Source organism: Thunnus thynnus, chromosome 8 (assembly GCF_963924715.1).
Source record: "Thunnus thynnus chromosome 8, fThuThy2.1, whole genome shotgun sequence".
In the NCBI taxonomy this organism is placed as follows: Eukaryota; Metazoa; Chordata; class Actinopteri; order Scombriformes; family Scombridae; genus Thunnus; species Thunnus thynnus.
Window position 1 is genome coordinate 10,826,959 of NC_089524.1, and position 27,276 is coordinate 10,854,234.

The 27,276-nt window shown below is 40.3% G+C and overlaps 1 protein-coding gene and 1 long non-coding RNA gene across 6 annotated transcripts in view; one reads left to right on the forward strand and one right to left on the reverse strand.

Annotated features, from left to right (window-relative positions):
- Window positions 1-30: 30 nt before the first annotated feature.
- LOC137187513 (uncharacterized) lies at window positions 31-27,107 on the forward strand. Its single transcript, XR_010929224.1, has 3 exons — window positions 31-331; window positions 2,096-2,233; window positions 24,549-27,107. It is a non-coding gene; the product is annotated as an uncharacterized lncRNA (long non-coding RNA).
- pde4ba (phosphodiesterase 4B, cAMP-specific a) overlaps window positions 12,789-27,276 on the reverse strand; it is a 190,718-nt gene continuing 176,230 nt past the window's right edge. For 4 of the 5 annotated variants that reach the window (XM_067596451.1, XM_067596452.1, XM_067596453.1 and 1 more), the window contains 8 exons: window positions 22,722-22,815; window positions 19,072-19,355; window positions 18,779-18,943; window positions 18,070-18,169; window positions 17,818-17,972; window positions 17,573-17,695; window positions 16,770-16,952; window positions 12,789-16,638 (listed from right to left, as the gene is read on the reverse strand). In XM_067596451.1, coding sequence (XP_067452552.1) covers window positions 16,192-16,638; window positions 16,770-16,952; window positions 17,573-17,695; window positions 17,818-17,972; window positions 18,070-18,169; window positions 18,779-18,943; window positions 19,072-19,355; window positions 22,722-22,815 — 1,551 coding nt within the window. In that variant the 3' untranslated portion in view covers window positions 12,789-16,191. Of the gene's footprint in view, window positions 16,639-16,769; window positions 16,953-17,572; window positions 17,696-17,817; window positions 17,973-18,069; window positions 18,170-18,778; window positions 18,944-19,071; window positions 19,356-22,721; window positions 22,816-23,673; window positions 24,553-27,276 lie in introns of those variants that run through there. The other variant, XM_067596455.1, reaches the window with a different exon arrangement.

The window sequence follows — 27,276 nt, forward strand, 5'->3', positions numbered from 1 at the left end:
TTCACGCGCTTGTATGACGCAACGACTAAATTTAACGTTTTATTATCAGGACAACTTGTTCATACTGATATTATTCAACACCTTTTTAAATATGTTAATTCATTATTTTTATTAATGTATTTTGCATTTATTTTAGCCTTTTCTTTGCCAAAATGAACGATGAGGTGCCACTTCCGGCGTCCATGACCGTTTGACCGTTGACACTTTGTAAGATTTGGGAAGCTCGTTAAAACTGTCGTTACCGTGCAGTGGCGTTGTACGATATGGGATATTTTTGCCCCAGTTGGATATAAATTTCCGGTGGTGAATCAGGAAATATCTTTTGAAAGCCGTAAGTGTTGTCAAATCACCTTAATGTTATCTATGAAGGCTATATTTCTGATGCAAAAACAACGCTAAAGTAAAATGTTTTAGTTTCAAAGTCTCAAATGTAAAACTTATGATTATGCTAACGGCACAAACCATGGACGTATTATTATTTGTATTTGGATGTATTTTATTATCATTACAAACTGGTGGTGGACAATGTCTAACGTTACACTTGGGGCACCAAACCACATCTCAGCACTACGTTAACACCCAAGAAGAAAAGACTATCTGCTCCTCTTCGATGTTACATAAATTACGTATGTAAGTTACTTTTTGCACGTTAATTATTGTTTTTATTTATCCACACCCATGGTGAAGCAAAGTAGCGAAAATGGGATTTAAATACCACGTGTAAATGTCTTTGTAAATTCTGCTATTGATTGGGCTGATTCATGCACCTGCCCCTCCACTTAACCAACCCCCTTTATTAGTAATTCATTTCAACCGATCCTGCAAAATATCCTCCGGCTAACCACAATATTTTGACGTGCAGACCAATAGCGTTGCATAACAAGGAAGTCTCTCCCCGCATGCTGCTCACTCACATTTGTTTTTCCGATTGTTTGTAACAGACCATGAGACCAAAACTTGGCCCGAGAACATGTAAACTGTACCTGATCCGCGTGATGATCCTCTTCTGTCATCAGTATGCAAAAGGGGTTTTTTTGTTTTTCGGAGTATATATCGGCCTACTGTATATTATTAATGTTACTGGAGGCTACTGTTTTGGTCGGTACGCATTGCATGCATGTTTGACTCCCCGAGAGGCTGTGTGTGTGTGTGTGTGAGGGGACCTGCTGCGACTATTGGCACACCCTGTTCTCTTTTTTTTCCCCTAACAAAAAGGCCTCTAGAAAACCCACAAATGATTCAAAAATAGTTGTCTCTATTTAAATTTTATTAATTTACTCAATTAGAAATGAACATGAGATCTGACCATCATCTGTAGCATTTTCCTTGAACTCCAAGTGATCTTTGAATTTTTGAGTTTTGTTCAACCAATTGTCCCACTCCCAAAGCTATTCAAAGGTATTTGTTATCATTAGAAGACAAAGAAAGGCAGCAAATATTCACATTAAAGAAGCATTTTTGCTTTAAAAAATTACATAAACAATCGATTATCAAAATTGTGATCAACTAATTAATCAATTACTTGATTAATCGTTTCAGCTCTAATATCAAATGGTATTGGAGAGAGAGAGTGTGAGTGTGTCAGAGTTTATCTGTGTTTGGTTCCTGCGGTACAAGACGTCGCCTACACTGTGGAGATGTTATCCCACAGAGAAATGTCTAGAGAATGTGTCTCAGTATTCAACTCTGGCACTGTTGCCACGGCAACCCGATCGACAGAGAGGACTTGGTCGTCCCTGTGATACGATGTGAGAGAAAAACCCTGTCAAAATCCCAATACACTGTGTCTCTTGTCTGGCTGGCTGTCTCTCTCTCTCTCTCTTGCTCTTTTTCTCTCTGTGCGTGTGTACTCATTGACTCACACACTTGGACACACACCGTAATCAATTTGTTGAGGGAACACTGCCTATCTACCAGATCAGCTGAACTGCAAAGATGTAGCTCAACAATCTTATGTATAAATGTATAAAACGAAAAGATACTAATTTGTTTGAATTTTTTTTATTTTGGTGAAATCTTTGGTTCCAAGCAGTTATTGCTGTTTCTACCCCACGTCTGCCACTTACATTTATTACTTTTTCTCTGTTTTACTCAGAACTCTGACGCTGCTGCTGTTGGATTTGTGAAGCTCATCATTTCCTCAGCTCCAAAGGCTCCTTTCCCATGACGACTGACTCAACATGAGGTGTTCAGAACAGAGTCCAAAATGTCTTTAACCACAACATTTACTCAGGTTTGTCAGAAACGTGAGATCTCCTCTCCTCAATGAGGCCAAACCAGACCACTGCACATGCTCAGTTAGCCTTTCAGAACAGATCAGAGCTCCTGCACTGAAAATTGTGGCAGAGAAAGGGGGACAGGAACAGCACATAATGGGAGTAAAGACAGAGTTAAAGCAACATTGAGCTGGCATTGAGAAAATAAGTAGAAAAGAAAGAAGATGAATGAAGGATGTATCTAAAGGAGAGAGAATCAGGTCCAGGTCTACAGGCAGTCCAACCTAGGCCTTTTAGAAACTGTCAAAAGTACAACTTAAGATCTTAATTCTCTCTCATCAATATTGTTGATAGCTTGTGTAAATATGTGTGGGGAGATTTTGCAGTTTGTTTGTCTTTGTCAATTTATCTTTTTTTATCTAAAATTACATGAAGCTTAACAGATACTACAAAGTAGTCTATCACACATCTACAGCTAGAACACCACCATGGTAGTGTTTTTTTAGTGTTTTTGTGTGTGTGTTCTGTACTGTAGCTGGTTAACAATACAGTAACTTTTAGTATAGTATATTATTTGCTGTAAGTTCTTTGCCGCTATCACATTATGTGGCATTATGTTGATAAATTATCTTAAATATGACGACTCTTGTTCTGCACATTCAATCATCAAAAGTAAAATTGTTTTTTTTTTTAAATGACACAATACAACTGATCCAGCCAGGGTTATTTTTGGGAACTATTGCAGGTGAACAACCATGCATCGATCTCACTGCACAATGATTTTTTTAAGTGTACAGTCTAATCTTAGCACATTATTACATGTTATAAATAAGATTATCACTTTAATCAATTTCCTACAATTCTATATTGCATATTATTTCACATACTTACCATTTAGTCACAGCTGCTAAATTTCCTCTATCCATGTTTTTGCAAAGCAACTACATGCTACATTTCATCCTTGCATGCAGTCTTCAGTTGGCTTTTGTAATGTTACAGTATTTTCTAATATTTCTGCTAGAGCTAGACCTATAAATCAGGCTGCTATTAGCTTATTGCAGATATATCAGTATCTCTGTCTATGTTGGCAGATAAATAACAAGGAATTGCATTACAGAAATGCAAACTAGGTTTGAGGTAATTTAGAAACAGTGGGCCTCATGCAAGAAGCACTTGTAGGAACAGATTTGTTCTTAAAATGCACACACAAGTGATTTAAGATCATTTGTGGTATTCATCAGGTTTTTTGTACTTAGAATTTTCTCTTAGATACGAACGAAATTTACGAGTGGTCCAGAGCTATCGTACGTGTCATTAATAGAAAATCTCTGCCTTTCTTCACAGGGGAGAAACACTTGTTTGATTTAAAATTATAATATCTTAATCTAAATTAATTTGAGTTCATATATGATACCAAAATCAACAAAAAATGGAATAAAATCTAATAATATATAAGTAAAAAAAACTTGCAAAATTTATATTCTGTTTAACATATTTTTTATCATCATGGCTGCTAATTTATTTAAAAGGTTTGCAGCAACTTCTACATTTCAGTAGTTGCTAGGAAACTTCTCTCACTTCGACAGCTGCCTCGTGTCTCTCTGCAGGTCTCTGTCCAGTATCATCTTGTGTTGCAGCTGACAGTATAACATCACCTGTGGAGTATAATACTCTCCTTTTAATATCTATGTGACCATCACATCCCACCGCCTCCCATCTCAGAGCGCTTTACTTTAGAGAGATGTTTTTTAGCATCTAACATCATGTCAAAGCATTCCCTCTTTATTTCTGTCACAATACAGAGCTGCTCTGATGACATGTTAGCTGGATTCATATTTTCTCATTGTTTCGGGTCTCCTACTGTCGCTCCTAAATTTGTTATGTGTTTGCCTTCTGATTTCTGAAAGCAGGGCTTGAAGTTGTGTGGTGTTTTTACTCCTTGGTAACTTGCTGTGAATGAAACTTGCCCACAAACGGAGTAGAACATGGAGACTTACACGGCAATTTTAGGGGTGTGGATTATGCCAATGATCACGTCTCATGAATGCACACCTCCTCATGAACAGCTGGCATTCATCAGGCTGAAATGAACAGTTTACAACAAGTTCAGGCAGTTAAGATGGTTTGTTGAATCCCATGTAGGATTTTCTTATTTTCCTATTATTGCTTTGTGCAAGAATAAATATAAGAGAAAAATAAGAAAACATTCATGCATGAGGCCCAGTGTATCCATTACATCGTCCACCAGAGAGCACTGACAAGCTGATTTTTCAATTGTAAAATGTACCATTCGGTATGTATCGATCATAATTTAAAAAAAACAAATCTATATCCAGATTGTTTCTCTATGATATGTGTTTATGAACTATCCACCAACATATCATTATCACATTTTTTTAAACTCCCAAACATCAATATTGGTTTCAGCCTCAAAAACCCACCATTGGTTGAGCTATAATTTCTGCTAATTTTTTATTCAGGTCTGTTTATCTGACACCTATAGTTCTTAGTTAGTATCAGTATACTTAGTATTTCTAGTTCTGCGTCCTGTGTACTCTGTGCATATGACACCTAATATATATTTTTTCTGCCCTGGAGAGATCACTCCTTTGTTGCTCTTCCTGATGCTTTGTCCCACTTATTTTCCCAGGTAAAGGGGTTTGGGTTTTCTTAGGTTTCCCTTGTCCAAATCAAGGATCTAAGGATAGTAAGTGTTGAATGCTGTACAGATTGTAAAGTCGTCTGGGACAAACTTACGACTATATGAATACATTCAATTTGACTAACAGGAGCCTCAAGGATGATGTTGTAGGCAACACCAGCCTTTTTCTGTGATGCAATACTTTTGAGAACAATCAGAAATATTGTTTGTGATAATAGGGTTGCCTAGTGGTCAGAGAATGACTCTTTAAACAAGATGACCCAGGTTCAAGCCCTGTAGCTGACCTAGGTGAGTCTGTCATTAACTATAAATGCTGTGTACAGGAGATTACTGGAAGGAATGGCATTACGGGCGAACAATGAAGTGAAAGACACATGTGTGTCATCACACAAGCTCTCACGCAAGCCAAAGAATTGTTCCCATGTGCTGCAGACCTCTATGATTTGGGAGGGCTGCGTGAGAGCAACAGATGATTTATAAAGTTTAGAGTAATGTAACCAAAGGGCTCAGTGACACAGCTGTGGAAGAACCAGAGAAAAGGGAAACAGAAATGACTGTGAAATTGGTCACGCTACGGGAAAAACACACATTCTTAATTCCAGCTCTCAGTTAGGATTTTTTTCTCCTCTTGTTTTCCTATGGAGTGAGCAATTGAGACGATAACTCACTGTTGTTTTTTCGTCTGTTCATGTAAGTGATTCAGAGGAAGAATTTTAACAGATAGACATTTCTATTCAGTGCTCTTATCTAGGACAGGAAGGCCACACCAGGGCCTTTCACTTCTCTAGATGACTGGATAGAAGTTGGATTATAGCCAGTGTTTTTTATTTAGTTCATGAATTTGAAGAAGCATAAAGAGGTGTTGGTGTCACCTATGCTGCTTGTGTTTCTTTTACGATATTATTAGGTAGTCTGTTACTATGATGAAGAGTATTGACCAAGCAAAAATTGATTTTAGTCTACAGTTCTTGGAAGCAATACAAAAATGTAAGATGATGTTACCAGCCACTATGTCCTAGTAGGATTTGTGGCTGATGTCAAAACATTCGGCCCACTGAACAAACATCTTGTCAATCATCAGTCTTTGCCCCACCTGCTCTGGGGAGTTTACTTGATTGGAGCAAAACTGTTTTGGTATTTTCTGATATTAGACTTCATAAATGATACTCATGAGCTGCAATAAACCATAGTAAGCATAGTGAACTGGCAACACTATTTTGACATCAAGTTGTTGTGTGCAAATTTTAACTGAAAAATGATCATGGTAACCACCCAAATCCTGGCAGCCAATACTCACTATCAGGTCTGAAATTAACACCCGCCAAGCACCAAATGTGGGTAGGTTTTCTGTTTGACAAGTAAATCTCACAAGGCTATGAGCCACATTGGCGGGTAAATATTTGTACCAAAATAGTCATGTAATAAAATATCTGGCATGATGGGTCGGAGTTAATTACTCATGTTTGTCCCTATACGGTGTAGACACGCTGACACGTGGTTTTTTACACGCGTCTAAACAGTGCTACGAAACTGTAGGAGTACTTAAGATGGTCTGAGGCAAAGGAGCGCCAGCCACAGACCATCTCAAGTGCTCCTAGTTTGGCAGAACTCTTTACCGTTACGTGACATCAGCTATTCGACACCGCAGCGCTCCGCTAAACTGTCACTTGCCGCCAGTCTGCTGCTGGTCTGCTGCCAGCAACCGTTGATTAAATAGCTATTAATACCTTATTATCTCAACGAAATGTACTGAAACTAATGTATATGTCACACAAAAAGGCAATTCATTATTTCGGCTGGTAAAAAATATGCTTGGACGGTGGATTTCTTTCATCTACCAGTCCCCTTGGCAAGTGCATCAAAAGGTTAATTTCAGACACTGCTCATCATTTATGTCAAACATTACCCTGGGAGGGAGATCATGGTGCTCTCAGGAACCAGGTGGTTGCTTTGGAGCCCTGACCTCCACAACACCACTGCTCTTCCTAGACTGGGGCTTATTAAGGTTTAACTTGTTTCCTCTTTCCTTTTAGATACTATCTTCCTGAATATACTGTGGCATATTTTAGACATGTGGTTTACATGACTGTGTCTGTGAACACCACTGCTTGTTTTAGAAGACATTGCCAGTTCTGTGGTTCCAACGTACACCAGCCATAAGTGGTGGCATTCATCTCCAAAATATTGCCAGATGTGTCCACTTGTGCTCTTACCAGTTTAGTGAGCACAATGAAGACTGGCCGAGGTTCTGCACACAGGCTGTCCATGGTGTTTCTCTGCACTCTCAGCCACTTCATCATCTCTCCTCTAATTGGCTCTGGGGATATTAATAGCCACATCCATCACGAGAATGATTTACTTGTTTCAGTTACAAGGTTAATGCAGCCTCAGGGGACCTGGGTTGGCTATCATGTTGCCTTTTCCCTGGAAGCCACTATAGCTACTGTACAAACAGACAAGTGCAACTGCTGATTTTTGTCTAGCACTGATATATTTTATGATTTTTTGTTTGTTTTTGCTGTTTTCACGCCTCAAATTTGCTTGATTAAGGAAAATACAGCACAGCTGGTTTGATGACACAATCATGAGACAAAAACAAGAAAATTTAAGAATTATTTCATTTAGAAAAATGCATGTTATTCAAGTCAGAAAAGTAAGTCTCAGTGTGAATTTTTTTTTTCTTTTTCTTTACAAAATTATCTGTCAGTGCTGTAAGATGGCTTGATAAATCTTAATGCAAATTAAAATCAATTGCCAAGCTTGTCATTTTTAACAGTGTTCCTTTCCTCTGAGAGCAGCAGCAGCAGCAGTATTTGACCCAGCTGGCCCTGCAGCCAGCTATAAAACCACAATGACGCAAAAGCAGGGGCCACATAATTTGCATTAAAAGAGAAGATATTTAACCCTATGTGGTCATAATCACTGTAAGCTGTTACATTAAGCCAACACTGAACGGACCAGGCCCTAAATCTACCCTATGAACAATCGGTGTGCATGTTGTAAGTGCTATATATACCTACAGTAACAGTAACTGTAATTCCATCACTCCTCTCTCACATGCTGTATTTAATGCTATTTATGTCATATGAGCTGTCACTCTACAGACAGCTGTGAAACACTAATAATCAACATCTGCGAAAAAATAAAACCAGATCATTTGACTTGCATGTAACTATAATTTAAACAGCCAGAGTTTGAATCTGATTTCATGACTTGGTTTTAAGCTATTTAAAGGGCAGAAAACAGTTGACATGCAAAATACCTTGTTTTGTCTGAGATAACTGAAAAAAAAGTTACATATTTGTTCAAGCAAAGATGTTTTTCAGGCCAGCACAGTTCTACGTAGGTTAACAGAATAAAGACTCTAACAAAAATCCACATTTGTCAGTGCACCATTGTGAAATAACAATGCGTGGGCTCGGGAACCTTAAATTTAATTACCCGACATCTCAATAAGGCCTTCGTCTATTCAGCTTAAAGGAGTTACATCAGCTTCTCTCTCCCTCTCTGTCTCCCTATGTGTCTGTGTCTCTCTCTTTCTCTCTCTCTCTCTCTCTCTCTCTCACTTTCTCCTCCTATTCAAATTCAAATTTGACTTTAACTTTATAATCCAAAAGGGGAAATTTATTCAGTCAGAGGTATATAAATTAGGACAAAATCAGACATTAACAAACAGTGCAGCAGTGATGGTAGCCGTCATTAGCATGTGCACAGATGACTGTGGCTGTGAAATACTGTGATAGCAGCAGGAACAAAGGAAATCTTAAACGTTGTAGTTTGATCTTGCATTGCAATATTCTACCTGTGGCGAACTTCTGGGGCAGGGGATGAGTTTGATTTATGAAACTACAACTTAATCTGTATCTTTAGTGTTGCAGCAGTTTCAAGTGTGACATAACAACATAGATGAAAATAACCACTGTAAACATCTCAATGCCCTCGGTTGAACTTTTAAAATCAAATGATTCAAAATCCAGTAAATTGGCAATTTAACAGTTGGATATACATACATTTACAAATTCATCTGAACATTTAGTTATCTTACCATTTCAGACTTCAAGAATATTTGTCTTTAAAAGAAAAGGAAGAATGGGCTGCGATGATTAGAAGTATTATTACAGTTTTCCCTGTTGTACTACTATTAAAACTACTATTAAGATAATAACAACTGATTCTAGAAAATTCTTGAAGCACATTTATATTTGAAAGAAGACAGATATTCTCTCCGCAATGGCAGATTTTTTTCCCATATTGTTTTAAAAGAAAGATATTTGAGATGCCAGTTAAGAAGAGGTATTCTTCCATGTGTACGCACCTATACTCTCTTCTCTTTCTTTGTTCTCTGAATGTCTTTCTCTCTCTCTCATTCATTCACATGGTGAGGATACAATGGGGAAATTTTGAGCTTATTTAAGCTTATTCCTATTATCTCTCAACATAACCATTTCCTTTTCTTGGCTGAAAATATCCATGATCTAACCCTCTGTGCAACACAGGGGACAAGTTAAGTGGTGTCATTTACCTCGACTGGTGGGAAATGCTTTGCTCTGTTTTTAGCTTTATTAGATAACTCCGCCTTCCCTGTGAACCTCCGTGCCTTCGGAAAGGAGTGACAGGGGAGGCCTACTGTCCCATATGTCTCTCTGTCTCCTCCTTCCATCCATCTTTCTTTCGTCATATGCACGCAAGTAATTTCATCAAATAAAATCTCTTGCTTTTAATAGGTTGTGTCAGAGGCAAGATGAGTAGAGAGTAGGACAGCGAGGTGGAGGAAATAACAGGAGATATATATATATATATATATATGAAAATTCAAGGATAAGAGCTAAGCGATAGATGAGCACAACGAGAGAGAATAACATGACAGACCCTGGTGATATAATTCACTCGTGATTCTCTTTTAAAGTTAAGTTGGAGTGGATACAAGGGCAAACAGCTTCAGAGCTCTTATCGTGGGTCACTGTGAAATTAGATATGAAGGGTCATGGATGGAAATTACACCAGCCTCTTACCCATTTCATGTGGTGTTTTTTTTAGATCCGTTTTGAATAATTCTTCCTTAGTCAAAAGTTTAAAAATAGCCATTATTTTGGAGAAGGAACCTAACACAACAGGCCAGCATTCCAAAATTTTTAAATTTTTAGAAAATATTTTGGAATGATACTAAGAGGGAAACATGTTTGAAATTATATTATTTTGTTTTTAGTAATTCTATCCAGTTTCGAACATGTGGATCTGAACTAATTCGCTCTAACGCCCCAAGAAAAATGTAACACTGTAACACCTGTGACCACTTTGCAAAACTGCCCTGTGTTTTTAAAGACGGAAGTTGTTGCAGTAAATACAGTAAAAAGACTGATTGCACAATTGTTTGTTCCGTGTGACTGTATAAAAGTCTATAAACCCTAAAGTCAAACCAGTCATTGGTGGGAAATAACGGACCAACAGAACTTTCCTGGAAACATTGCTTCATTGCCTTCTCATTGCGGCCATGTACAAGATCCCACATGTTAAATAAACCAGCTTAATAATGTAGCAGTAAAACAGCTTAACAACTCAGCATCCACATCCTCCCTAGTTAATGTTAGTGGGGAGTCACTATAGGAGGTACTGCAACAGAGCAAGAGTCAGGTTGATTGTTGAAGTTGAAACCAGAGAGCATTCAGACAGTTCATACATCCACTGAGGTTGCTCAATCCCCTGAATTTGTTACTTCAATTTAAAAGAGGTTTCAATTTTTTTTTTCAATTGGACCTGGATCAGCATCACAATGTACAGAAGTGGATAATAAGACTGATTGGCAGATGATCACTTTGTTGTTTTTTCGTAGAATACCGAAATTCTGTATTGAAACGTTAGGGTCTTGTACAAATTAGTTTATGTAAAATTTTAGTTGAGTCAGACTCATGAGCCCACTGAGTTATGTCCATAAAAATTCATCATGTTGCTGTAACGCCACTTATTGTAAAAATGTAATAAAAATTTTCAAGATTGCTCAGAGTTGATGTGCACCTGTCATCCAAATTTGGTTGTAGTTGCTTTTTTGAAGAGTTTTTATTCTGGTAATCTATATATATATGTGAAAAAAAATTATTTGCAAATCTTGAAAATGGCAGGCAATCAGTTTAGGCCAAAGAAATTCAGGGAAAAAAAACACCTCACGGTTCAAGAGTTATGAGTCAAAATGTGAAGTGCAACATTGATGTCCACATGTTGGGGCCATCTGCACCACTTGTTAACAGTTTCTCTTTGACCTGTGGTCAAAGATTCTGCCAAGTATATTTTGAAATATTATGCTAACTAACACACAAATATACAGGACTGAAAGCACAATGACAAGGTTATGCTAGAAAGGAACTAGTTAATGTGTCTGACCACATTGGAGCACAGGTGTTTCTTTTACAAACTGCTGCACTTGGGGTGAAAAGTCATAAAGAGGTTTGAGGCGTGGTAATCGTTTAAATGTTGGGATAACGTTGCATGTTTTTAGACAGTCTCTCCTGGAAGATATGTAAGGTGTTTTTACTTGATTTTACACATGAAAAGTGCCAGAAGTAGTTGTGTGAAGAATTTTTCAGAAATTGTTGTAAATGTCATCAATGAAGAGATGACAGGATCATCTACCATTGATGCTGGGAAGAGGCGTCTGTGGTGTTTGAGTGTGTACATTTGAATGCATGCAAACATGAGCGCCATGTTTGTTTGTGTGTGTCTGTGTGTGTATATGTGTTTGTGTGTGAGAGGGCCTTATGGCACATCAGGACAGTCCTGTCAGATTGTGTGTGGGCTGCGGTGCTGAGTCTGTGTCACACTGTGTTCCCGTCTTAGCATATTAGAGCCAAACCTCTGTGATGATGCAGCAAACGCAATGACATCAAAGAGAATGAAGAGTAACATAGTGCAGATGTACTAATACACATTTCTTATTCCACTTCTTGAATTCACTTTCCAAAACTGTCCTGGGGTTTGATTGTGGTATGTTTTTTTTCTCACAGAATGGAAGGCCAGGCCACTGACCTTTTAGTGGCTTTTTAAAAAACAATTAGATTGTGGTTGACTATCTGTGGGAATCTTCAAAACAGAACCACAATCGAATAAATACGCTTTTTTCTTTTTGTACTCATGTCTTTGTCATGTAGGGTTCAACTAAGCCATGTATCATTCATACAGAGTTGAATGTATTTGATCATCAGGCAAATAATCTACAACAATTTTGATGAGTGATTAAGTCATTTATCAAAAATATGAAACAATTGCTGGTACCAGTTTCTCTGATGTAAAGATTAGCTAATTTTTAGTGTTTATATCATCGTAAATTTAGGTATCTTTAGGATTTTGACTGTTGTTCGGACAAAACAAGCATTTCAAAAACATTACATGTGTTGGCATGTTTCACATTTTTTTTGACATTTTAGAGACTTAACATTTAATTAAAAAATAGTTGGCATATTAATTGATGCTGAAAATAGTTTAATAGTAATTACATGCAGACTTACATCTATAACTGTTAAATATTTATTTGCATTGCACCTTTGCAGTCTAATATCGTGTTGAGGTTGGATATTTGTGTGTATTTTTGGGATGGCAGTGTTGCTTGTATGCTCAGTCTGTAAATTGGTTCACAGCTCTTTGGTCAGGTTGGGTGTCAGGAGCAGCATAGGCCTCTAGGGGCTGTTAGCACAGATTTTAGACTCTATTGTTGACATTGCTTCAAATATTAAAGGTTATTTTTTCAGCACAGGACCCAGGTGCTCAGTTAATACAGTTTCGTATTGGGGCGCAGCCTAATGAAACATGACAAACAAGTGGGAAACCACCAGAAGCATGACTGTGACCCAATTTGTTGTTCACACCCATAGTTGAGAAAACTAGGCTATGAAGGGGAAAAAAAACAGAACAAACAGATGGAATATATTCATGCTTTGCTTTTAATCACTTCATAGAAAAAGTATTTCAGATTTATTTTTGAACACAATATACAATTGAATACCATACATTGTGTGAAACATTTAATAACCCACCTGCAACAACTGGCAGACTTGAACATATTATTGACAATAAAAAAGACCCATCTCTCATGCAGATAGTGCTAAATCTGGCTAACCATTTGGACACAACTAGGACCAAAAAAAGCTTGAACATAGATAAACAGTGTTAATACTGACAAATTTGAATTTCAAAACTGCTAACAAGTTTGGTCAGAAAGAGTTCACACATTAGCACAGTCAGTTACATAAGATCATGTTTTGTTGTTAATTCAGAACGATTCACGTCAGTGCCGGGCGTATTGTAGCATGCTACCAATACCGTCCCCGTGTTATCTACTTTTACATGAAGTGTGATAAGTGTAAAAGGAGACGATTGCTTTGTGTTTGTCAGTCGAACCTGTATCTGGCCTCGTATATCAGCAATCTGCATTCAAATGCTGGATGTAGAAGCTTAGGTTGTGACAAGCCGCTGAGAGAAAATAAGCTATTTGTGTATTTTGATACCAAGCATTGACTAAGCTTCTGTGTTCCTTAGCTAGCTTGTATGTATCCTATATCCAAGCCTATGCAGTTTAACATGTCCTCTATGTCACCTCTCGGTTACCAAATTGCTGCTGTCAGATGAAAACATTGTACCTCCAAAAACTAAATTGGTCCAGGTTTGTTTGACTCAAAAAACAAAGAGGAAATAAAGATATTTGTAGACCTATGAGAAAATTTGGGCCATTATTTAATAAATCTAACAAAGAAAAGCTTTTCAGCAATACTAAAAGCATCCATGATATTAATTGATGTTTCAAAGTGATGCCATAATCACAAAAAAAATGTGTTTAATGAAATTAGTATAACATTTTTCATTTTCTTGACAATTTCAACTTTTTAGTAAGAGAAAAATGCTATTTTGGAGTTGCAAGGTTCTCACATGACAACAACAACATGTCTCTTTAGCTGCTGCTCTGCTGGGCACTCAAAACATTGTGCGAATATATACTTAGATATATTTATATATATTTATATATATAAAACAATATATAATACATATATAAAAAGACTCTAATCCGGAGTCTTCTACACATTAGACACCACCACTTCCAGGTAATGCAAGTGCATATAAATTAAAATAGATTTTACACTGAACCAGTATTTCTTATTTACAAGCTTAAAGTATAGAATAAATACACACTGTTATAAACAGCAAAAAGGACCAACTTGAGCTCCTAGCGACAAACGGTAGAGACAAAGATGTGGAGTGATGGGGGTAAGGCCTGATGACAGAGTCAACACATCCAAACATACAGAAACACACACACATACAAAATCTTCCATACATACATACATACATACATACTGCACACAAACGATTGCCACTTAAGCATGCTGGAGTGAAATTAGATGAAGTACCTTTGACTATATCAGTAAACCAAAATGAAAATGGAGAGACATGATAATAGATGTAAGTAGAACATCCAGTTTTGGAAAAATCCATTTTAGAAGCCACAGAAGCAGAAATGTGAGGTCTGCAAACCATTTTCAAACCATTCCCCCCTACATATCACTGAAATATACAAAAAAAAGACGTTTTCTGGTTTGTTTTAAAACTAGAGTGCCCAATTATTCCTCTTTTTTTGAGAAGGGTACAGTCTGCCATGCTGAATCCAGCATTTCCATCTGTGCCAAATCCTAATAACCCGACTGTCCTGGAAACCTGATACAGTGGAGGGGGGAGGGGCAAAAATTCAATTGACGTCAATGAGCAGAAGCAGCACTTGAGGGATTTTTTATCGTGAGGAAGAAATAGCCGGCCTGATTGTTTTGGGGTCGTGTCCGTGGAGCCTAGAGGGGTTTGTAAACCATGTGAATAATGGCACTGATGAGGGTCTGAGAGCGCCTTTCAAACAGGCAGCCGTAAGAGCACCTTTAATCATCTGGTCTGGGCCTGATTGCAGAGGGGCAGGGGGGCGTTACATCAGACTGGTCTGGGGTCAGGACCTGTTCCAACTAACAGGATTATTAAGACTGCAGCATACCTGTAGGCTAAAAATAGATTCACCACTGTTGTGTATTTCGTCCTTGTCTGAGTTCATTTCTTTTATCATAGATCTAAGCAGCTTGTTGTCCTGAACGGTTTGTTTTTAGACCTGCTTGTACTTCTGCTGATTTCATCTGATGGTAGATTGTAAGTTATGAGGGTTTGAAGAGGGCTAACTTCCATTTCACACCACATGGAAACATGATGCAAAAGTAAAAAGAACAAAATGTTATCATAAATCAAATCATAGTTTTACAATGAATTTAGCTGGAATATGTATGATTCTATAGTTGCAAGTGTGAGTTCTTATCTCAACATTGAGCATTTTGCATTAAATTTCAGTTTTGGTGTGAAAAGGCAGGAAGCCAAAATGGTCTGCAGACTGAACGAAAAGGAGAAGAAAAGATATGCTGAAGAAATTGAGTATGAAAATAGGAGAAATGTTTTTCAGTGTGATTGTGACATTCATTAACTGGCATAGAAAGTAACAAAGTGAACATGTAACATGAACCATGAATGAACATAGATGTTTAAATTTCCATGTGTAAAGAAAAACACTTTGTGCTCAGATTGAGAAAAAAAATGTGACAAAATGTGCGTATAATGTGGGTTTTCATGTTTCCCTATTAAGATGATTTTGTCCAAGAGTTGTTTGTCGACGTTTGTTTGGATTTCTCTATTGCCCAATACATGGAAGACTGTTCTCCTTTTAACATACAAAAAAGATTTTGCTCTCTCAGATATGAAAAAAAAACATTTCACAGACATACTAGAGTGTTCAATAAATAAAAAACTATATAAAGACATTAGTAAAAAAGGCACACAAAAGTCCTTTGACAAATGGTACAGGAAAAAAGTAAACACTTTCTCTTGCTATACAAACGTGTCTCCATCAGTAGATCTTACTCTATGCTACTTCTAGATCATATCATATCTGTAAAAAAGTCTTAAGGTACAAAACTTCTCTCAGTAGTGTCAATGTCCATTTAATGCCAGTCCAGAAAAGAAAAGTAACCATTTCCCAAACTGGCCAAAATCCTTCAAGTTCCACCCTCAGTCTCGCCTGTCCATCAAGACTAAAATGTCCGCAGTAATTATTTCCTGAGAACTCTGAAGCCGCATCACTGAAACTGTCCGTCCGTGTCTGGCTTCAAACACCCAAGTGCAAGACGCCCCTGTGCGGGCCAAAACTAAGCCCTTGCTTCTGTGGGCTTATTAAAAAGCACAGCTGCAAGAGGATCTCCCCTCTTTTTCCAAAAACTTTCAAATCACCATGTGAGCCTGATGATGGAAGCCCTATGTGTCTGTGGGTGACGCCTCGTGTGTCACGATCTCTATTGCCGTCGTGGGCTCCATCATGCCACCCTCCTCGTTCGCCTGATCGTCCAAATAGTCCAGGGGAGGAGAGCGAGAATCTCCTAGACTATCCTCCTCCTCCTCTAACTCTTCCTCTTCTTCCTCCTCCTCCTCCTCCCCTTCACCATCTTTCTCTATTCCATCCAAGTCCTCCTCCTCCAAGGTCAGCTCAAACTGAAATTTCTCCCCGCCTCCCTGCCCTCCAGTGCCTCCGCAGTGTCCGTGCGTGCCCTGGTCATAGAAGGGCGGGGAAGGGCTCTGGGGGATCATGCTCTGGTACCAGTTCCTGTTGTCCTCCAGCGTGTCCAGAATGTCCTGGGCATCAGGGTGGACCAGATCGGCCCAAGTCTCCCACAGAGGGTGCACAATGTAGTCAATGAAACCCACCTGGAAAAGAATGAGACAAGCAATAGTTAGAAATAAGTTTCTTTTAAAGTTGTGATGGACGTACATAAATTCGTACAGCCATCCTTGCTCGTGCGTAATGCGGTTTCTACTGTATGTGCAGTATTGCCTACCTGGCTCTTCTCCACGGAGGCTGTGTGTTTATCACACATAGGGCTGATCTCCATCCCCCTCTCCCTCTCTCTGTCTCCCTGGTGGAAGAACTCCTCCATTATCCGATCAGTCCACTGACGATACAGCTCCAGGGACTTAGTGGGGTTACTCAGGTCAGCACAGTGCACCATGTTACGCAGCACCTAGAAATGATCCAGAATTGCAATTAACTTAAATGCATCATAAGGTAGATATCCCCTATTGTATGTGTTGGGCTAGAAATCTCATAAACATATCAAAAATACAAAAATCCTGGTGAAAATTTGAGGGGGGGGGGTTGTAAAAACTGGGAACAATGAGCCTCTCCGATGTATAATCCAATATCCAATATGTATGTGGTAGATCACTTTACAACAACTAGATTTAGGAGAAATTAGATTCTTGCAGAACAGACATGAGGCTAATTCTATCATGCTCTTTGTTATGAGAGGAGGCTGGTCTGCACAACAGTCTAATAAAGAAGAAATCCTAGAAAGGCCATTAGGGGAAAGGTGGAGTGGGGGAGCACTTACAGGTAAAAAGAAGATGGATGGAGTAAGAAAAGGAGTGACAGTAGGAGCAGAGGTCAGCTATGTAGGAGGCTGGCTAATGATCATTGGCTGAGTGACCTCCAATAACACTGGCTATTGATTAGAGCTATTAAAAGCAGGTAAAAGAGAGGTGGAGGGCTTACAGTATGTCTAGTCCCAAACTCACGCTCCATATAATGTACAATGTATATGTATAATATATATAATGTTGCTTTGCAAAAACAAACACCTACCTGTATTCTGTCTGTGTAATTGTCCAGCAGCAGCACTCCAGAGCTCGTCACCTTCTTGGTCTCCACCATAGTCTTCAGATCAGCCAATAGACTCATGTGTTTGGACATGTCAGTTGCCAAAACCTAAAGAAAGTAAGAGAAAAAAAATCCCATCCTAAGAATCAGCATTGGGACAATTTGGACAGATTATCATTTACATGAAGAGGGTTGTAGAAGAGAAAAGAATATAAATCTCAATATTTTACCATGTCAATGACCATCTTGCGTAGAGACTGTCGCTGCTTCTTCGTGAGGTTCTGGAAAATATCACAGTTGTCTTCCTGAAGTAGCTTGAATCCCACAGCCAAATGATGGTTCTCCAGCACAGATTCATCGTTGTACATCAGCGCCAGCTCAGAGTCTGGACAGAGGCGAACAGAGGTCGTTATTACAACTGCCGCTATTAGGTTGTTGAATACACACCCTTATTCATGTGTAAAGTGACATTTTTGACTTACTGGTATTGATTAGGAATTGGTTTGATACTCCAGGGTGGTCAACATCATGGATAGCTGCAGCAAAGATGGCTGCAAGGATTTCAAGATCTGTGAAGACCGCCTGTAAAAGAGCAACAGGGAAGAAGGAGAGAGGAAAGAGAAGAGAGAATTTAACAATTTCTGAAGATAAAAAATAGCATCAGAAAGAACACAGCCATTAATCCATGTCCACTAACTATTGATTCCCAGAGAATTGTGTGAGGGAGAGACAACAGACCCTGGGTTAAACATGAAAACTTGATTTTTAACCTTAATGTGGCAAGAAATGTAATTGTTTCTGTCACGTTCTGCCTTTAAGGAAAAGAGCTGACAAAATCTAACAAAAGAGGGACTAAAGTTGGAGGGAAGAAAGGAAGTTTTGTCAGTAAACTGTAATGTGTCGGAGCAGGCGGAGGAGGGGAAAAGATGATTCAATGGAAGGATGTTGCTCTTCAAGGATGGTGTGGTGATCCAGGAAAGAGGCACATGGGGTGATGTAAGCATATTTCTCTAATTTAGTTTTCCCTTATTTCTGTGGATGTGCACTGGTGCCCAAGTCAAAGCTAGGGACGATTTAGAACCTCCGGAGTTGATAGACAAATGTGGATAAGATATTGTAACAAGAACCTGACCCGAGGCACTAAAAAACAGAGCACAACCCTTTCTGTCTCAAATAATTGTTATGACTTACATCGAGGGCTGGAGTTGAGAGGAGGATGTGTGTGGACTGGGCTACGTCAGCAGCATGTAGGCTGTTATGGTAGGCCACATCTGAATGGTAGTGATCTTCCAGTGTCATCATGTAGGCCACAAACGTATCCACCGGGATCTTGAATGTCTTTAACAAGTCCCGCTCCTTGAAAAAACATCATATCATAGTTAGGAATTAGTGTAGATAGTTTTAGTAGCATTTAAGGCAACAATTATGTAATAGACATGATGGTATGGAGAGTACTAATAATAGCACATAGCAACGCTTCATACCTGGAAGATGGCGTACATGATACAAGTAAGAGGTCGGTTGTTGGAGTATTCCGACACGGTGAAGATGTTCAGGCCCCACTTGTTTAGGTCCTCCAGCTCCTTGGACAGCAGCTCCTCCTTATCGGTCTTGACGCCAAAGCGTGAGATGCTGCTGCTGGAGAGCGAGGGCCCATGGGAGACCTTCTTGACCCCGCTGATCTGTGTCATCAGCTGCTGCTTCTGCTGCTTCTTCTTCTCTCGCGTCTTGGATGTCGGTGATGGGATCTCCACCTCATTCTGTTTGTCTGAAGGGAGGGAAGATTTCATGTATTTTAGAAATAAGTCTTTACAAAAAATAATGCAAGACAGACAAGACATGTTTGAGAGAGAAGTGGTTAAGATTCTCATTTAACCTCATACAGCGTGACTCTGTTTGAAGGCTGCCTGAGAACCCAGGTGCACTAAGAAACACCTGCGGCACATTGGTTCCTGAGAGATTTAGTGATTCACCTATTCATTCATCATCTGTCTGTCCATTCATTTGTTCATTCATGCTCCCCGTCCTCCACCTGCAGTCTCTCTCTCTGAGCTCCGACTGTTCATTCGTCTCCGTACCTCTCCCTCCCTCACAGCACTTTTTTCCCTGCTCTCTCAGCAGGTGGCTCACATCTCATCTCTTGTTCTTTTCACTCTCATAGGTCAGTCCATTGACAGACTGAGAGCTGGTGTTTCTGCACAGTTAAGTCGGTCATTGAATAAGCTGCCACATGTTTTGCAGCTTTATCAAATCACTCACTAAACGGGGGGATTTTAATGTTTGGTCATCTATTCAACTACATTTAGTCTAGCCACAAATAAATAGAGTGAGAAATCCAAAAATAAACACAAAAAACATGCTAGGCTTTCATGTTCCTTTGAAACAAGATCATTAGAGAGATAAATCAGTCTTCACACTTGGCATGTTTCCTGTGCCGATTTTTTGGCTAAGTTTCCCGTAATATTTTTGAAAAAGTGCAACCAGGCACTTGTGTTTACTGCAATCACAAGAAGAATTGAATGAAATCCTGCAGGGACTGGCTATCGGCAGGTATGTGAGCTGTGCACTCATCTATCAAGCCTCGACTCAGCTCATCGCTGGCCTATCAGCCTTCCCCTGTGGAGGGTTATTCAATTACCAGCTGTAATTCAAATAATCACTTTCACTCTCATGCTCTCCCTCTCACACTGTTTCTCTGCCTTTCTGTATGTCTCTCTCTCTCTCTCCTCAGTCCTCCAGTGGTAATTGAGAATGGGCAATTAAGCACTCTCAGACATGTGCTGCGTGGGAAACAAGGGGAAGAGCAATATATTGCGCTCTAATTTATTACAAGCCATCAGTATCACCACTGCTGTGTGGTGTTTGTGTGTGGCCTGTATATGTGTGTGTGTGTGTGTGAGAGAGAGAGAGATCGGGTTGTGAGGGAGACAAGTTCACGGTATCATTCTTAACAAACATTTCTACATATTAGAGTACCAGTATACAGTGAACACTGACACACTGATAGCACAGTTTTCACGATTCTAGTCTGATTAAGTCTCTCCGTTGCAGTCTGGCCTGCACTGTGTCATCCAGTCACATGGGTAGACAATCTTACACGTTTTTTCCTTCCTCTGTTTTCTCTCCTGTGCATCTTGCTCTCATGTGAGTCTTTCTTCTCATTTTAGACACGGATTTACAAACAAGTTAAGCAGATGAAGTAAAAATCTTAGGTATCCTGCTCTATTCAGTCTCCTTTGCTGTCCTCTGTCACCTCCCACATTTATTTCAATTTCATCTGATTCCTTTTCATCCTCCCCCATATACTTTCCTGTGAGAGACGCAGATACAGTAGGGACAGGGGAGGACTTTTTTTTCCCATTCACAGTAAATTCCCAAAACTAGGTGTGTTCTGCTGCTGGCCGATCAAAGGGAATTATGACAGAATTATGTTGGGAGGACAGCTGTGGCGGGGGAAAGGCACACGTGAATGAATGGCCAACAGGCGGTCAGCCAACAGTCCTCATCGGAAAGCGAGAAATCACAGTCTGCATGAGTTCTCCATGAGAAACTCTGTGATCTTATTTATCCAGGAAATTATCCAGATTCCATGAGCACAGTTGTTCTGTTTTACCAGCAGTACGCCTCAACATCAGCCATAAATTAAAAAAAAAAAAACACATAGTTCACGATAAACTGATGGGGATTTGAAAAGAATGACCTCTGCAGAACCAGACATATGGCAGGAAAATGTAATTTCTCAGATGCCCTGAATGAATGCTTCCATAAAAATAATATAAAGCAGAAATACGTGGATTACTGATGTGATACTAATCTTAATGGATGGAAGGATTAAACAGTCCTACTGGTCATCTGAGGCCAAACCAGACCAGCTGTGCTGCTGGCTGCAGCCATTTTTTCCCCCTTTTCATTAATGTTCTTTCTTTCTTCCTACTACTAACAGGGTAATCCTGATTTCTTTATCAAAGCGATAGTCATCTCTGTCTGGATTCTCGGGGCAGGAAGAGAGGGAGGGAGGGAGAGCCGGAGGGACAACAAGGTGTCCCTGCTGACAAAGATGCATTAAGATGGGGATGAGTCACCAGAGCTCATCTCTCTGCCAGCAAAGGGGGTTCCTCTGTACCTCGACTTCCTCTTTCTCTTCAGTCAGTTCCCTCCCTCATTCGCTTCTCCTCTTTCTCTCTTCACCCCTCCTCTCGCTCTCTATGATCCAGTGGTGAGGGATCCGCCAACAACACTACACCGGATCAGGATGCCGATCGATCGGAAGCACAATGTCTATAAATAGTCTTAACTACCTCTACATACATTCTGTCTGGCTTCCATTATCCTTTTTGTTTGTCAATCTATATTATCTTTAAGTCATTCACTCGTCTGTCCCTGAGCTCTGTGCTTCTGTCTTCTAGCTATCACCATGCATCTGTGGAAATCTCAAATTTACCAAAAGCCAACTTTGAACTCATCAAGCAAAAATTTGTTATTGCACTGCTGCCGCATTTACGTGTTGTTTTTCTGGCTTAATGATGTGGTTTGGAACATTTTATTCATGTGGGTGACAAACCACACACGCATTGCCTGTAAAGATGATACAAATTCACATATATTTACGTATCACTATCTATTCTCAGATCTTGAAAGTGCAACCCACACTGACAGCATCAAGTTCCAATCCACTTGCTCAGATTCTGGCTAACAAGCTCTCTTGTCATTCAAACAGCACCTTTCATAAAGAAGTCAACCACGTCAATACCTTTATTTCTCTTAATTCTTACAAAACAGAAATATATATTTTTCACTTAAATTTTAATGGCCATTTCGAGCCTGGTGTCATAAACCTCTAGACGAAGCCTAATGGCGCAGTGTTTTATGGTACGCCCCCACAGAAAAGCCTGCCAGAACAACTTGCACAGCTTAGCATCATGCAAAAGACCGAACCTCCACACAAACAATGCGGCAAAGAATCAGAGAAGTGGGTATTTGTGTGAACAACCAAATATTTGTGGATATTTGTATTTTTGGTGGAAAAAACAGGTCGTGATCAGAGTCTGTAATGATAATGGTGGATTGTAACAATCCAATTTTGTGAAATTTGTGAAAGTGATTTTGAGTGCATGTACATGAGACTTTCATTTACCTAGGAAGGTGTTGGAGATGAATTCGGAAACCTGATTCCCCGATCGACTCATCTCAGATAGGTGCGTCAACTCCCGATTCAACATTCTCTTAAACTGCAAGGGAGAAAGAGGAGGGGGGGAGAGAGAAAAAAAAATGTTGTTAGTTTCCACTGAGGGAAAGCCTGGGAGAAATTATGGTACAAGATTCCATGGAAAATACAGCAGTACTCAGTTTCATTCCAGCAGCTCAACTATATTATTTAATTAGTGTACAAACAATGGGGGACACACATCTTATTCCCCCCATTTTCCCCTAAATTCATTAGGGTGCGGATCATTATTTGTATTACCGTTGGGGAGGCTATCACCTTTTAATTCCCCTCAATTCACCCTCTGCAACCAATTTACAATTTTATTACACTGAATCACATTTTTGGGGCCTATTTGCGTGCTTTACTTGCGTCAGTGTGCAAGAATTTCAATGATGTCAAGAGGAAAATCTGCACACTGTTCCGGACACTTGTTTTTGTTCCAACATTTTAGCAATTTCCGTGTAGTTTATATATTTTGAAGAGTTTTGAATAGATGAAACAGTTAAAGGAGACAGATGCATTTGACAGTATACAGAGACCCAGGCACTGCAGTAGCAGCTGTTTATGACAGACCGATGCATGCGCGTGCACCCACATACACACCAATACACATACAAACACACAGCTCTGCAGAGGGCTCAAGATGGAGCCTCAGCCACAAAACACCATTCTGTCAGACCCCCCCCCTCACCACGATGGAAATATCTTTTGGTGCAATTAGGAGCATGGTGTCCTGAAAAGCTCCACAAAAACAACTGATACTATGAAAATGCTGAATTAGTTTAGATTTCGGGCCTTAATGCAACAGTAAGACAGCACAGTGGGTTACAATGAATTGAGTGCGGTATCCCAGCAAGCTACGTAGATAAGCGCCACACACCTTAATGTAACCCCAAGACACCGACAGCAGGTAATTGGCTTCAGGCATTTTGGACCCCGTTTTCTCGTTCCTACACAAAGCCAGAACTGTAATCCAATAGAAAAAAATAGAGGCAGTTGAACAGGATTCTTTCAGCGCCAAAAAGGACAAAAAATCCTCTCTTCTTTCCTCTCGTGTTTCTCTTCTCAGCAGCTAAGAGAGCAGCTCGATGATGGGCTCATTCTCCCTCTTAGCAGCAGAAAAGGGCCAGCTCTGAGTTTCCATGCCGAGGGGAGAGAGATGGTTGGATGGATGTGGAAGAAAAGCAAGGGCTGTAGCTAGGTTAGGCGAAGGAGGAGATCCAGCAGGCTCGGTGGATCGGCTGGAGAAGCAGCAGCAGCTGGAGCTTTTGAGCTGGGGACTCTCAGTGTGCTGATGAATAATGGAGAAGAAGCGAGGAAGGGAGGAGGGGAAAAAACGGCGATGGAGACAGGAGGAGGAGGAGGAGGAGGGATTGAGGCAGCGATGTTCATCTGACTGGAGGGGGGGGTTCCTCCGCTGGATTTGTCTTGCTTCGCTGCTCTCACTGCTGTAGCGCTCACTCCCCCTCCTACCCTGCCTCTCTCTCTCTTTCTCTCTCTCTGTTTCTCCCTTTTTCGCTCTCTCCCTCCCTCTTCTGTCTCTTTTTCCCCTGCTGTAGTCTGCCAGCCCCAGCAACACACTCTATTCAGAACACATGATTTGACAGAAAATGGGGAGGAGGGGGGAGCCCTAATTACGGCTTGGTATTGGTGTATACATGAGTTATGAAGGAGTGTTTGAGTGACTGACATACACTGTTCAGACTTTGATTCCAGATGTAACTTTTCCTCTTCTTTTTTTTTTTTTTTTTCCAGCTGTGCGACCACTGCAGATAATTCCCATCCTCTTAAATTCCTAGCCCCTGTAATAATCTCTTAAAGCCATTTTTTATGAAGTCAGCCATTGTGAAGGAATGTCATCGAGCCACACGGCAATGCCTCTCCTCTCTACAGTAAAACAATGAGGTAAGAGAAAGAGGAGGATGGGGCACGTTTTGAGAAATGTGAATGCACAGCTCTGTATTTTTATCGCCATTATCTCTATTATCATCCGCTCCTCTCCCTCTCCCTCTTTTGTGTCTTCTGTTGTCTCCTGACATCCCCGAGTGTGGCGGCCATTGTGGAGAACTCCTAAGCCTGTTCATTATCTGCATCCCATAATAATATTAGATGCTGTCAGGGTGTCTGTGGAAGGCTATTTTTAACAGCCTGCACCGAGAGACAACCAGAGAGTGGGGAAGACGGTCAGAGAAGGGAAAAAAAAAAGAAAATAGAGGAAGAAGGAGAGATGGGAGATAATTGCATCCTTCCCCAATTTAGGTGACATCAACCCACGGTTTTCTCTCTGCCTCTGAGTAAGTGTCTGTATGCCAATTACCAGGACACACCAACGCCATGGCAACAGCATCAGGCAACTAGTACAAGACTGTTTTCAGAGAACAGGAGAGTAAAGGAGGAGAAAAGAGAGGAGAGGCTTCCCCTTTTCCTTCCCAGGCAGACATGTGGTGTAGCTGCTGAGCTGTCACGAGGACACACCACACACATCGCCTCTGCTCACATCCACCGATGCACAGAATGAAAATCCCTCCCCTCCTCCTCCTCCTCCTCCCGCCCTCCACTCCGTTTCTCCCTCACTCTCCACCACTTACATGTCAATTTCTCTCCCGGCTGCCACTTGCCAACACAGTCATCAATCTCTTGGTCTGTCTGCCTCACTGGCAGAATCAATGGGCTGTCCTTGGAGCAGGTGTTGATACTGCTGCAGTGTACAAGGCTAGGGCCACCTGACTGGAATATACTGTTACATCAGTACCACTGCCAATTTTGAAGCGCATTCGTGCTTTTGTCAATTTTGTCTCGACTCTTGTTTGTGAAACCCTCAAGGATGGCGACAAAGCTTTGCTGGGAAACCTCTCTGCTAATGAGAAAATATCCATAGTTCTAGTCACTTCAGAGCCAATCCACAGGAAACTGTAAACAGAAGTTCCCAGAGAAGCTCTCAGTCCGATATGCGTGTGTTTGCATGTGTACGAGTTCGGAAAGATGAGGGGGAGATCAAAGCTTCCCCGAGAGGATTCCGGATTATCCTCCCACTGAGGGAAAGAACCAGAAGCAGGGAGGTAGGACGCAAGAGAAGAGGAGAAAAAAATAAAAAAGAAAGAGAGGAGGCAGCTCTTTATATAATAGCTCACTGCATAATATATAAAGAAACCAGAAATAACAGCAGGGGATGTCTCTCTGCAATGTGTTGAAGAGCGATGCTTCCCCAGAGGCTGAAAGAAATGCCTCAGCACACATACACAGCAGCAGCCTACAAATGCAATTATCTGCAGTTAAGCACAGTCGACACTGACATGTCACATGCATGTTTTACACACTCATACCCATATGTTTCTAGATGAGTGTGTTATTGCCCGTGTGTATTTGATTTTATTGTTCATTCAGGGGCAGAAGGGAAGCCTCTTTACTTCCTACTGTCACCATGACACTGGAGGAAGATCAGCTTCTTAGGTCTGTGGGTATCTTTTTCTCACATACCCACATACTGTATATTTCATTGTTTTATCCATCTGCCTCTTACCATGCTCAGGCATCTTTTGTTCTCTCTGTGTCATTTCTTGTCACTCACAGTTACCGTCCTGTTCTCTTTTTCCTTCATTTCTGTCTCCTCATTGCTTTTCCACATCCTTCCTCTCTTGCTCAATTTTCCATTTCTTGTGTTTCTATCGTTGTTGTCATTTTCTCTCTTTTAGCTCTGTGTCTCCCTCTCCTAACCTTTTCCTCTCATATTCCCCCATCCCTCTCCCGCTTTCTCTCTCTCTCTCTGCTTGCATGGGGTTGGGTTGATTCAGCAGAGAGCTGCTGTTACAGAGGCAGAGAAGGTGAATGGAGCTTGTGGCATTTCATTGTGAGAGGGGGGGTGGGGGGGGTAAATAACACCGCGCTCCTCCATTCAGACGTGATCCCATCGGACAGCTCACTGTGGAGGGCAGTCAGGCGGACAGGTAGGCAGGACGGCAGATACGGAGTCTCCCTCTGACACGAGACTCTGAGCTCATGCACTCTCAACAACATGCTTCCAGTATCTGACCAGGCACTACACATCAGACTGTTAGTTTTTTTTTTTTTAATAAAGATGTGGCTGGCGATGTATGATCTGATTATAAATCAGATTAATGACAACTTGTAAATGCATACTCAGACTTTTTTTTTTTAATTAATCTGATTCAGTTCTATATTTTTTTTTACAAAATGAGTCAATATTAAACCTTCTGGGGTAGATATCTTTGCTTTTTTTGTTTTTGCTTTTTTACTACTGTTGGAAATTCTTGTTTCTATTAAAATGAAAAACAGTACTGCTCCTCTTGTTTAAAATCATCAGCAATATTCATTTGATGCGATTCTGATTGAAATTTGGCCTTTGAGCCACTAGTGGGTGCACTGTGCCCAGTCTACTGTAGAGCAGGCTGCTCAGTGTTAATTGACCCCTTAACCTTGCAGTGACAGATCCTCCAACTTGATTAGAGGCTTAAACCTTAGAAAC